General features: G+C 40.2%; 4 protein-coding genes and 1 pseudogene across 5 annotated transcripts; 3 read left to right on the top strand and 2 right to left on the bottom strand.

Moving 5' to 3' along the window:
* Positions 1-317: 317 nt before the first annotated feature.
* Positions 318-1,460, bottom strand: LOC149041569 (uncharacterized; annotated as a pseudogene). Its single transcript, XR_016179328.1, has 2 exons — positions 923-1,460; positions 318-426 (listed from the first exon to the last, which is right to left on the bottom strand). The product of XR_016179328.1 is annotated as an uncharacterized LOC149041569 (transcript).
* On the top strand, positions 1,383-4,114 carry LOC149041567 (uncharacterized). The gene has a single exon (XM_089214830.1). It carries the CDS (start codon positions 1,530-1,532, stop codon positions 2,754-2,756), a length of 1,227 nt encoding a protein of 408 aa, XP_089070956.1. The 5' UTR covers positions 1,383-1,529; the 3' UTR covers positions 2,757-4,114.
* LOC149041568 (uncharacterized) lies at positions 2,427-4,114 on the top strand. The gene has a single exon (XM_089214832.1). The coding sequence runs from the start codon at positions 2,976-2,978 to the stop codon at positions 3,987-3,989; it is 1,014 nt and encodes a 337-aa protein (XP_089070958.1). The 5' UTR covers positions 2,427-2,975; the 3' UTR covers positions 3,990-4,114.
* A 2,363-nt stretch (positions 4,115-6,477) lies between these two features.
* On the top strand, positions 6,478-9,397 carry LOC113671146 (uncharacterized). The gene is made up of 2 exons (XM_089180888.1): positions 6,478-7,692; positions 9,386-9,397. The coding sequence occupies exons 1-2, from the start codon at positions 6,490-6,492 to the stop codon at positions 9,395-9,397; spliced, it is 1,215 nt and encodes a 404-aa protein (XP_089037014.1). The 5' UTR covers positions 6,478-6,489.
* LOC113676472 (adenosine receptor A3) lies at positions 8,430-10,878 on the bottom strand. The gene is made up of 2 exons (XM_027193135.2): positions 9,896-10,878; positions 8,430-9,616 (listed from the first exon to the last, which is right to left on the bottom strand). Exons 1-2 carry the CDS (start codon positions 10,741-10,743, stop codon positions 9,466-9,468), a joined length of 999 nt encoding a protein of 332 aa, XP_027048936.2. The 5' UTR covers positions 10,744-10,878; the 3' UTR covers positions 8,430-9,465.
* Positions 10,879-13,303: the final 2,425 nt, after the last annotated feature.

The raw sequence follows: 13,303 nt of genomic DNA, 5'->3' as shown, positions 1-13,303 counted from the left end.
TCTCTCCTTTAATAGTCGCTCTATATTCAAATAAAGAATAGTTAACCTTTTAATACACCCGCAGCTAGCTTACATGTATGCGTAAAATTCAACTGCTAGTGGCTAGTTTTATGTGGCTGAATTATTCTTATGTAGGTTAGGTTGCAAGCAATGTTTCTTATCTTCTCATTCCTTATCCTTTAGGGAACTTTATTAAAAACATTTTGGGTTGGTTGCGATGTGCCATTATTGTTATTACTTTTACTCATTATCAATTTTAATTAACCTTGTTGTCTCTCTTCTTCCCCAAACTCCTTATTGGGTGAATCCACTGTTTTCTCAGGTTTTCTTCGGTTGTAAAACGGAAGTAAGAAATATTGGCATCAGTTACTTCGACTCGACATCCCTTCTTCGTACACAGAGGAACACAGCAATGTGTTGGCATTTCTGAGTTGTTATTCACAAGAAAAGACTAGTTACGAGGTTTCAAAATTCCAAGACTTTCCTACAGTCTCCCGGATATTCTACCATAAACGATAATAAACTAAAGAAGGCCAATATTTTGGGTTTGAATTACCGTAAAAAGCAACTCGATAATTAAATAAAGTTGCCCTTTCGTTGAGTAGCCTTTTGGACCTAGTTTTCTTGTATTCAAAACCAGGCCGTTTCGAGAGGGCGCCATTTATTTGTTGTATACCTTTGATAAAAGTGGTGCGACTTTTATTTGCAACACCTAGTGCAGCCATAAATTTATAAAAAGAAAGGCCAGTTTAGAATAGAGCTGTCGCCCTCCGCTTATTCCAAAACAGGATTCGTCAATGCTGGTACACAGTTTGACGAAAAGATTTAACCTTGCATGAGTCTCTGTAAGGATAAGAATTACATGTCTTTCTAAAATTCCTAAAGCCAACTTTTAACCCCGTACCTCACAGACTGAACTTACCTTGGAGTCTTCAAAGCGTAAATGATAGGATTCACCATGCTGTTCAGTTTCATGAGGAAGAACGCGAGGAAGTGAGTCCAGCTACCGCGGCGTCTAATTAGGTTGTGTAATAACATTGGTATCACATTCATACAGAAATACGCCAACACTGTTACACCAATTGTCCTCGCGGTCTTTACGTCGTTTCCGATTCGAATTTTTATGGAGAAGAAAGTCGAAAAACGCTTTCTATGATTACACACCTTAACACAAATGGCCACTCCTAATATTAGCATTAAAAAGAATGGAACCAAAATTCCAGGGATGATGAATTGTTGAGCGAAAATTAATTCAAGTAGGTCATCCTGTATACCAGCACTGGAGCGTCGCCTAAATCAATATCCAATCCAAGTGTAAACATACCATATGTGTATAAGGCCGCGAGAAGCCATACAAAAAGTACCGCTACCTTGGCTTTTTTCTTTGTTTTCCACGCATAGTAATGTAAGCCTGAAATATTGCCACCAGCGGGAATTAATATTAATAACGGTAGCAGAAGGAAAAAGATGCTACTTCGAGGAAATATTCCCTAACCTCGTAGAAATTTGTGTGTAAAAGAGAAATAAATATGTACGATCGAGTAATAAATCTTTCCTGGTTTTTTCTATGCCTTTGCTTTAGCAAATCCCTGCTGATCAAGTGTTTGAAAAGAGATAATCAGCTACATCTGTTTCGGAAACTCGAACGCTGTAGCAAAAAGCAAATCAACTGCGAGGGATCAATCAACTTTCTACGACTATGCCAGAGCTTCGAACTCACACCTACTTTTGCCAAGATCGACAAAGATAGGCGTGCTAAGTGGAAGAAATCATCTGCCTCCTTTACAAAGAACGTGATCGCGGAGGAGCTCAGAGTAAGAATACAGGAGAGTATGGTACTTCGAGAGGAAATCAATGGCATCTATGATGAAATCCGTCAGACCTGTTCACTATTCCGCTATATGTGCATCTTACGAACCATCACTATGCTTCGGAATAAACTCCAACTTGAAGTTACGAACACTCACACTCGAAAGATCTCAAGGCTTCTCTACAGAGAAACTGACGTCGACGAACACATCCTGAATATTTCCTCTTACGAACTATCGTTCTTCCAAAAATTGGTTCTCTGCCGTGGCCTGAAATTTGCGATCCCGCAAAGAGTGTCTCCAGTTGAGATCAAGGCAAGCTTCGAGAAAGCATACTGGAACCTTGAACGGCATCTACCAAACGAGAATTTACGCGAACTAGCAGCCGCAACCTTACGATCTGTTGCGCTAGAGTATATTAATAGGAGTAGCCCAAAACCTCCTAAAGCCCTCTTGCAAGCTATTGAAAATCTGAAAAAACGCAATGACATTGTTGTCACAAAACCGGATAAAGGGTCCGGTGTTGTTGTTATGGATAAATCAGAATATCTTCGCCTACTATCCGAAGCGTCAATAAACGATACCAGCAAATTCCGATTCGTCGACTCGGAGAGACCGAGAACCAGAGGACGACCTCCTAAGTATTACCACCCTCTCCTTCAGAAAGAAAGGGAGCTGGAAACTCTCGTTCGAAAGATTCTACCGAAATCCATTGCTGACGCTCTCCGCCCGAAAGGGTCCAGACTCGCACACTTGTATGGCTTGCCGAAGACACATAAAGAACAGTTGGCCGTGCGGCCAATACTCTCTGCTACTAACACCTACAATTACTCGCTAGCGAAATGGCTTGACGACAAATTGAAACCCCTGTCGTGCAACCAATATACAGTGACAGACACATTCCGCTTTGCTGATGAAGTACGAGGCTTCGAGATCAAGAACGGCTAAATTTTAGTTTCCTATGACGTCACCTCATTGTTTACAAATGTACCCTTGGAGGAAACAATACAGATCTTAGCTGAAAGAGCCTTTGCCCAGGATTGGTTCAACGAGACGCACAGCTTGAACATCTCTAAAGCGGACCTAATCGACCTCCTCCGAGCAGCTACGAAAAACCAGCTTTTCCAGTTTGACGGTGCTTTATATGAGCAGACAGATGGAGTCGCTATGGGTTCTCCCCTTGGACCGTTGCTGGCTAACGTCTTCATGTGCTCGATTGAGGAAAACCTCGAACAACACGGTCAACTTCCGCGCTATTACCGGAGGTACGTCGATGACACCCTGACCGTAATGCCTGATAGGGTGACCGCTGGCCAGTTTCTAAACACCCTTAACTCTACCCATCCCTCCCTCCGGTTTACCATGGAAGTCGAACGGGAAGGATCCCTTCCCTTTCTAGGAACTGAACTGCTTAACCGTGCACCAAAGATTGAGAGCAAGGTCTACATCAAAAGAACCAACACGGGTCTCCTTCTGCATTTCCAGAGTCATGTTGACATTAAGCACAAGCGCAGCCTAGTTAACACCATGGTGGATCGCGCTTATCGATTATCTTCTAACTGGTCTTTCTTCTCCGAGGAATGTGACCGCCTTAGAAGGGTTTTTCATAACTTGAAATACCCAAAGCCACTGGTTGAAACTACAATCAAGCGGTTCGTTGAGAGAAGGATTTCATCTGCAGAGCCCTGTCCATCACCAGACGTACCATCGGAGATTGTGAGATTAGTGTTACCCTTCAAGGACCAATCGTCAGCTAATCATGTTAAACAACAACTGAACAGTCTAAGCTCGAAGTTAAGCGTGACTGTCCAACCAGTGTTCGTTAGCCCTAAGCTCGATCAACAGCTTAAGCAACACGAAATTAAGCCCCCTATTGTTAACCAACAATGTATCGTTTATGAATTTAAATGTAACCTGTGTGATGCAGGGTATGTGGGCTATACTCGTGGTCACTTACACGATCGCGTAGAAGGGCACAAAAGGAAATCATCTTCTATCTACAAACACTACCACCTCCAGCACAATAGTGAAATACCTGAACGCTTGATCGAGCAATTCAACGTCATCGCGAAATGTAACGGCAAATTTGATTGCCTTGTTAATGAAATGTTGTATGTTCGCATGCGTAAGCCAACACTGAACGTGCAAACGGATTCCATCCGCGCAAAGGTGTTTGTTTAAGCCGTTCATTCTAATTTATGCTATTCTTGTACCTTTCCTTATTTGCATGTTTTTAAACTAGTCTCTTGATAATGGAGTCACGATGACCCCGAAACGTCGAGTAATAAATCTTTCCTGGTTTTTTCTATGCCTTTGCTTTAGCAAATCCCTGCTGATCAAACGATCAAATTTGTCCCATATTAGTTTTTTCCGAGGTACACGCAGTGAGCTCTATCCTAGTGACAATGTCAACTCAATTATATTCACATGTTTAGTAAGCTTCGACTTAACGTTTCCATAGTGTTACTGCTGTATATGATAAAAGTAGTAAGCAATGAGAAGTTATCATCATGATTTAAACAGATGAGGTCTAGGCGTGAAACATATTCACTTTCGAAGTGAAAATCCTCTTTGCGGAGTTGAGATACCATCCGATTCTTATGTGGCTGAGACTTGCCCAAAGGTTCCTTCAAGAACAGAATAAACACCTTACGAAACCTGTGGAAAAAGGATGAGGATCTGTTCTTAAAGTTCTGAATCTGATAAGTAGGAGGCATGTTATTCCTTTTCCTACTATAGATCCAACCATGACTACAGCATTCACCAAGACTTTCCAGATGCCCAGCAACTCACGACATGAACTCGTTTAACAATCCTGTTTACCTTTTACGTCTGTGCATCTTAAGCAAAATCCGTAAACAAGGAAAGAGTTTCACTCGATCTTCACATCTAAAGTTGTCTTCCCGTAGGCCGAGGAGACAACTTGTGAAGATTAGTATCTGTGCATAAGAAGTAAAACCACAAAAGAAATAAACTTCACTAAGCGACTTTGAACGGAACTCAACTTAAAACGACGAAACTAAGATCAGCAACCTGGGGCTTATTGCTGCTCAAACACTACCTTAAGCACCTTTATTGATAAAATTATGAGCAAAGCCGGCAATACTGTAGGCGATTTTAATCGCTGAAAGCGGCGAATTTGATCGCCGGAAAAAATCGTCAATATCTGACACGATAGGTATTGACGATTTCGAATGACGATCGCCGAAAATCGCAATCAATGCACTGGGCACAACTGGTGATAGACAAATTCGGCCAAACCACGTGTGAGATTAAATTGAGTGTTCACATGGCATGAAAACGAGGCTCTCTTTGGTTTATTTCACTCGAAGTAGATCTCCGTGTACCAGGAAATCGTGACGAGTTCCCGTTCTTGTTAGCCGAGTGTTCTCTACCGAGTTAATTTTCCCCCTCCCTCCCCCCCCCACGTTTTGTACGTTCCCGCAAAGTCAAATTTAGTGTGCCAAAAACCTATCGTCACAATTTATTTAGTTTTATGATAATAAACGTAAATAAACTACGGTAAGGGAATAAAAAGCTGACGTTTCGAGCGTTAACCCTTCATTCTGACGAACGACTAAAGCTCGAAATGTCAGCTGTTCATTCCCTTACGGTGGTCAATTCACTTTATCAATTTGTTTGATGAAGCCAAATTATCATATATCCTCGCCGACACAGCAGCACAGTTTCTTTAGAAACTAACATCCTCACTTTGGTTTGTTTCAAAATGGCAGCCGCTTGTAGTTGTTGTGTAAATCACGTGGGTTGATGTAGTTGGTTATTTACGAACCAGAAATCAGCTATCATAGAATGATGTCAGTGCATTGAGAATGTTAACAGCAACTAAGCTAGCGATGAGGATGTCGGGCACTGTTGTCAAAGTTTTGAATCTGATAAGAAGCAAATTAAGCTGTTTCCGATTAAAGATTCGATCATGACTACAGAAATCATGAGGATATTTTAATTTCTTTGCTAATCACGACACGAATTTAACTGAAAAGTTTCATTCATCCTTTACGACTGTCCGTGCAGGTTAAACCCCGCCACCATAAACTTCAAATGATGATAACTTTCTCTAAAACCAATTAAATGAGAAAATCAGCTGTACGGTTGTAAAACTTATTTCAGACGATCTTAGTTTCGACGGGCTAAAGGATGACACGAACTGTTGGCAACTTTCTTAAAGGAAGTCCTCTTAAAAGTCAAATGTGGGCGATCACCTTCTTCGCTTCCTTGTTTAGTCCGTCGTTTTTTCTTTTCCTTTTTTCCTCCAAATATTGTCTTAAAAAATACACTTGATACATTAGATGTTAGTATTTTTTAACGACAGGCAAGTAGTATTCCTTGCCAAAGAGAGTTAAACACTTCATTCTCGATGAGATATCCGTCCATGGTTGAACTAAAATTACCTGAGGTCTTTCGAAAAGTAGGCTGTTTGCATTGAAAATTTATTTGGATTTGATCCTCGTTTGACCAATAATTTGCGTATCCTGAATTCATTTACGAGATTGCTTTGTCAAAGGGCCTTATAAAGTAAGATCGGGTACACTTAAGATTATCTCTTAACCTTCAACTTCTGGTGTTAGGCCTGACTGGAACTCTTTTGAAGTAAAATCATTTATTTTATTTAAGCGAACTGTTCTTTAGTCGGAATAATGTGTAAGGACGTGTTACTGTTGTTATGGACAAGACTGACTACTATGACAAAATGGACGCACTTGTTAACGACAAACAAACTTACGAATTACTTAAACGTGACCCGACGCCAGCACTACAACGCAAACTCAACAACAAACTACTTACGCTCAGAAAGACCGATGCCTTTGACACTCAACGCTACTACCGACTGAGGTGCTCTGTACCACAACCACCTAAATTTTACGGACTACCGAAACTACACAAACCTGGGATACCTATGCGACTTATAATCTCATTCTGTGGGTCCCCGACGTACCAACTGTCGAAATACCTTACGACGATACTACAACCACTGACTGACAAATCGAGACGTAAACTACAATCTACTGAGAACTTTATTGACGCTATCAAAGACGTACAGATACCCGACGACTACAAACTTGTGTCTTTTGATGTGAAATCACTGTTCACCAGTATTCCACTTCAATTGGCTCTACAGTGTACTGAAACCGCCATCCAACAGTCTACTGATGCACCACCATTGCCGACAGAAGACATTATGGACCTACTTAATATCTGCCTTACATCGACTTACTTTCAGTACAACGGGAAACACTACAAGCAGTTGCACGGAACAGCTATGGGGCCGCCGGTCTCCGTTGTTGTCGCAGAAATTGTGATGCAAAACATCGAGGAACGCGCCCTTGCAACTTGTCGACAAACCATACCGCTTTGGTTACGCTACGTTGACGACACATTTACCGCCGTACACAAAGACGAAATTGACGCTTTTCACAATCACCTTAGCGAACAAAACACCGACATTCAGTTTACCAGGGAGATCGAAGAAGACGGCAAGCTTCTTTTTCTCGACTGTTTGGTAGGCCGAAACAACAACGAACTACGAACAACAGTATACAGAAAACCGACGCATACCGACAGACTGCTTGACGAATCATCCTACAACCCGACTTCCCACAAAGCTACGACTATCAAGACATTGACAAGACGAGTGCAACTTGTTTGCAACACACCGGACAGTTTATCTGACGAAAACAAGTACCTTGACCGTGATTTTGACAAAAACAACTACAACACTGACTTCATTAGACGAAACACTCACAGGGCGACCGACACTACAGAAACTAACAGGGACTCCACGTCTGTCAGGACTACAGCTACTATACCCTACATCAAAGGCACTTCTGAGGCTATCGCGCGGATCCTACAACCTTACAACATTCGCGTAGCTCAGAAGCCTATTACGACTTTACGACATTTACTGACCAACGTTAAAGACAAAGACCAACCCAACAACAGACAGGGAGCGATTTATAAGATCGAATGCTCCGACTGCCAGGCCTCCTCCAATTGGTGAGACTGATAGAAAACTTAACACGCGACTAACTGAACACAAACGAGCTACTAGAAATGGCGATTTAAACAATCACATTTCTGAACATCACCGACAAACTAATCACAGAATCGACTGGGACTCTGCTAAATGCTTAACCTACAGTACAAACTATTTTCAACGACTGACTTTCGAAAGCTGGTTTACCAACTTAGAACAGACGTCTCTCAACAGATCTCAACAACTACCGGCACCTAACAAACGACTCATTAACGACGTGAACAAACCGACAAACAGACCGACCAACAACAGACGGATCGAAACCGACCAATGACTGTTAACAAACTCTACACGAGTCTTCCAGCCGATCACATCTCGGCTAAACAGACCAATCACGTTCAACAGACCAGACTTTATAACATCATCGACTGACAACTACTCTCCACTTGACTCTGAAGATGACTTCCGCACAGGTCGTCGAAACGTCAGTCACCAACAACAGTTCTTTTCAGAACTATACTCACCCAGACGATCACACTATACGAACTACTGATACTCCTGGGTTCAAACCATTTACTTTACTGAGAGTGGGTTTACTGTTCAAACAAAATCAGTTTACAACGGTACGGTCAATTCATTTGCATCAAAGCGGCTTAGAGTTTGTTTTATTCTTCTTTGTTTGCCGTTCGCGTCTCAAGTACTTCTCTGCTTAAGTTCTCTGTTGCAACACACCTTTATCATATTTGAAAACATTTTGCTAGTTTACTCTGAGAAAATTTAAGATGAAACAAGGCTTACTTCACTTACTTCATCTTCATCCCTACTTGAACGTCACAATAGACAGTTTTAGTTTTCCTTTAGAGGTGGCTTTTGTTTTCTTCCATGGATAAGTTCAAAAAGGTAAGGACAACTGTGTGGTTCACTAACAGCATCACGCTTTGGAAACTTGAATGACACCTAAGAGATATTATTGCCACATGCTGAGATTTATATTCATAACGGCAGCAGAAGGAAATTTTTAAGATGCTAATTCAAGGAGAGAGTTTGTAGAAACTCTGTGTAAAAGAAAAATGTTACTTTGCTATTTATGGCTAAGGTAATCTTAGGAAAATTTTTAGATTATGGATCGGAAATAAATGTATACGATGAATTTCCTCAAATACGAGTTTTCCCAATGTCCACGCAGGTGAACTGTATCTTAATAGCAATCTCAACCCAATTCTTGTTGCATATTCAGTAAACGTCGAGTTGACGTTTTCAAACTATTACTGCTGTACAATAGAACAAAACTGATACTCAAAGAGAATTTATCATCAAGATTTAAACAGATGAGATCTGCGTGTGAAACATATTCACTTTCAAAGATAAATTCCTCGTTGTGGAGAGAGTTTGTAGAAACTCTGTGTAAAAGATAAATGTTACTTTGCATTTTATGGCTTAGGTAACCTTAGGGAAATCTTTAGATTATAGATCAAAAATAAATGTGTACGATGAATTTCGTCAAATATGGGTTTTTCTAATGTCCACGCTGGTGAACTGTATCCTAATAACAATCTCAACCCAATTCTTGTTACATATTCAATAGGAGTCGAGTTGACGTTTTCAAACTATTATTGCTGTACAATGGAACAAAAGTGATACACAAAGAGAATTTATCATCAAGATTTAAACAGATGAGATCTGGGTGTGAAACATATCCACTTTCGAAGATAAATTCCTCGTTGTGGAGTTGAGATCCATCCGATTCTTGGAAGCCATCAGTGGCAGGGACTTGCCGAAAGGTTCCTTCAAGAATAGAATAAACGCCTTACGAAACCTGTGGAAAAAAGGACGTGTTTACTTCTTACCTAGATTTAACAGAAAGTTCTAAAAATATATGCGGTGAAACAAACTTGATTTGTGGATTCAGTCATTCCAGCCTCTACTAAATTGATATTTGATGTGGCCACCAACGATTAAAAAGAAATAACAACATCCTATTGGTATTATAAAATGTGAGATCAAGAGAAAAAGTGATTGTCTAAGTGTTGTTACTCTTTTTTTTTGGTAGTGCAAATGAAATGGAAACAAGAACAATCACAACATGAATACTTACCGAGGAGTCTTCAGAGAGTAAATGATCGGATTTGCCATACTGTTCAGATGATTGAGAAAGAAAGCAAGGAAATGAGGCCATGAGCCATGAACTTTAGATATGTTGTGTAGCAACATCGGTAATACACCCATGCAGAAAAAAGCAACCACAGTCAAGCCGATCGTCTTTGCTGTCTTCACGTCATTTTTGGTCTGTTTTCCCGTAGAAGAGTAGGCCGAAATGCGTCTGCTATGGTTATGCAGGGTGCGCCAAATCGCCACTCCCATAACTACCATGATCATGAAAGGCACAACATACCCTGGAATGATAAAATGCCTTCCAAATTTCATTAAATAATGCATTCTGTACTGAAGCACAGGGGCGTCACCAAGGTCAATGTCCAGTCCCAAAGTGAACATTCCATACGTATAGGCAGCGGCAAAAATCCACACAAAAAACACTGCTGCTTTCGCCTTGTTGATTGTCTTCCACGAGTGATAATGAATCCCGTGGACAATGGCTCCGAAGCGGTCCATTGTAAGCACCGTCAGATTAAATACGGTGAGGTGCATGAAAAGTACGTACCATGTCACTACGAACCAGGAGATTGCACGTCCTTTCAAATACGGAACTTGGTATATGTACCACATGATCATCAGTGGCATGTTGGTCACTGCGTTTAAAATGTCAATGACAGCCAAGTTTACAATAAGGATATTGGGAACTGTTCGCAAAGTCTTGAATCTGACAAGAAGAAAGCAAATAATGCTGTTCCCAACTATAGAACCAATCATAACGATGGCAATCATGGAAACGTGTAAGATTTTATGCGTGTCGTAACTAAAACTCTTCCGCGCTGTCTCATTCATGGCTCATTTGCATCCGCCCAAGACAGCTCAAATACATATATAGCCTTTCCGGCTGGATGAAAGAAGATGCCAGCATTTACGTCAATGCTCGTGGCTTTGAATGCTGAAAAAGATAACGCAAGATTTATGAGCTCTTTAATTACCAGTGTCAGTCTACGTCTCTTAGGGTAATTTCCCTGCGAAGTATGGATGATTAAGGACGAAAAAATAACAGCAATCACTTTTCATTGAATCATATTGGAAGTCGAAGTTGCCCAAATTCCCAGTAAATGCTTCATCTTACAAAACATAGGAAGTAATTTTCGAACTGAATGATTCTGACAAGAAAAAACGCAAACCCGTATTTACATTTCCTAAAAATCTATTAACGTTTTTCATAAAATGTACCCTAATCTAAACTTATCGCTTTCCGGCAACAATTTCCTTCTTCGATGACGTTATACTAACCTTATGAGCCATTTACACCGTAAAGATACTTCTGATGAACGACGAACAAAAACTTGTTAACGCTTTGTGAACGAAGCCCAACAAAAACGTTACACTAAAACGTACGTTTTCTAGTACCTACTTGACGAAAGTTCAACTGCGAATAAAAGCCACCTGAAATTATCTATCTTTCAAAGCGCTTGGGACAATAACGAATACTCTTTATACCATGTCCAATTAAATTCACGGCTCCCATTCATAAAGGTTACCTTTAAAATCCGACTGCTTGTGGAGATACAAATTCAACAATGAAAAAGGGAGGTGATGTAAACTGCATTTGAAATGTTTTGAGATAGCTCTGCGAAACTACATTGCACATGCAAATGAAACGTGGAAATGACCCGAGGAAATCATTTTGAAGTTGCATGTGTCAACTTGATTGATAGGATTTTTACTGTATTTATAGAAACTTTAGCGAACTCGAATTTGCAGCTGCTAACTTGACAGCTGAAATTTGGGAATTCTAAAGTGCGTTTCCCTTTTGCGAAGAGATTGTTCAAACATACCTCCTGAACGCAGACCATCTTGGTAAATCAAAAGCGATAACAAAGGATATGACCCAAAATCATAACTAGGATAAAATGAAGAGATGAAATCTCTTATGAACGGCAATAATTACTAACGTGCTCCCGTCGTGTTTTAAAGAACAAATAATTTAAGATTTAAATTACATAGCCGCTGTAGTACTTGTTCGCTGAATAAATTGCTTTCTTTCAATACAATCGCCACAAGGCTCTGCCTATTATGCCGAGTATCACGTCAAAAAACTATAGGTTCCTATCGGTTCAACGAAAAGATACATGACATTTCTCACATAATTTGAGAATTTGCGAGGAGATCATTAGGCAGAACAAGAGCCAAGTTTAACCCTTCGTCAATCCTGGGTTTGAAGAGTGTTTAATGAATTCGCATTATTATCACCTTAATCTTCCTTTGAATCAGTTTTAAGCAGAAAACCGACGCTGTTTTGGCTTCTTCATAACTCCGCATGATATGTAATATTTCCATTCATACACGCATCAAAAGACATAGAGTAAAAACATAGTTATTAGTTCTACCACGATGACCTCAGTCGGGAGCGTTGAAATGGGCACATTTTCAGGCGAAATCCTACCAGAATAATTTAGAAATTACAGCTAACAAAAATAAAAAAATACCTGTCTCTAAAAATTGGATAGAACGGTGAGGACCAGGGCATGAAACTCTGTAGAGTCAGTTTCGCATTTTCATTATTGTGCTCCGCTGAATGCTAAATCAAGGGCCCTCGACAACTTGTGCAGGACGGCTACTAATTGCACGAAGATGTCTCTAGAAGATAGCTTCTTGACCATTATCTCACCGAAGTTTGACATGCCCGCAAGTGTCTCAGTTATCAGGTAATGCATTTTAATTGTTTCGAAAACTTTTTAAACTCACTTAATTTTAATCTTAAGGTTATTGGGGTGTCGTATTTCCCAGAAACGTCTGAGTCCTTGTTCATGCTAGTTTAAAAAAAGGAAATTTGTCGAGGAAAAGCTTGACAAGTGGCGTAACTTGCCAATGTGTGTGGGTCAACAAAGACAACTTAAAAATAAATCGTGGGCGCCCAAAGGTCTCATTTTGGCAAAAAACAAGGCCGCAAAAAGTATTCGCTGTACTAATTTTGCTACATCCCTCCATTTACAGAAATTATGATTACGAGAAAGCTTTTGGAGCATAAAGTCAAACAGATATAAAGATAGAGACAAAAAGAAGGCTGAGTATGGAGAAATCCTCAATTTGTTGAAAGATGAGGTTCCTGGCATCGATTTTTCCTCGCTCGAAGGTGATAGATAATTCTTGCAATTGTGTAGCTTTTTTTTTTGTCACTCTGTATTAAAGGAATCATCAGATATGGTTTTCTGTTCTTGTAAGGTAAAATGCAGAGTCTGAACAAGTTACAGAGAAGAGTTAGAAAAGTAAAGAAGTCCTAAGGCACTGGTAAAGGTGCAGAGGATACATACGTTCCAAAATGGAAGCATTTTGATGAATGTTCTCTCCTCGGGGATGTATTTGTCTCCAAAAATTCAACTCTTTCCAATCACATGCCGTATGG

This window comes from Pocillopora damicornis, chromosome 8 (assembly GCF_964200805.1).
Source record: "Pocillopora damicornis chromosome 8, jaPocDami1.2, whole genome shotgun sequence".
NCBI lineage: Eukaryota > Metazoa > Cnidaria > Anthozoa > Scleractinia > Pocilloporidae > Pocillopora > Pocillopora damicornis.
Note: the sequence above shows the minus strand (reverse complement) of the source record. Positions and strands in the feature narration are given on the sequence as shown.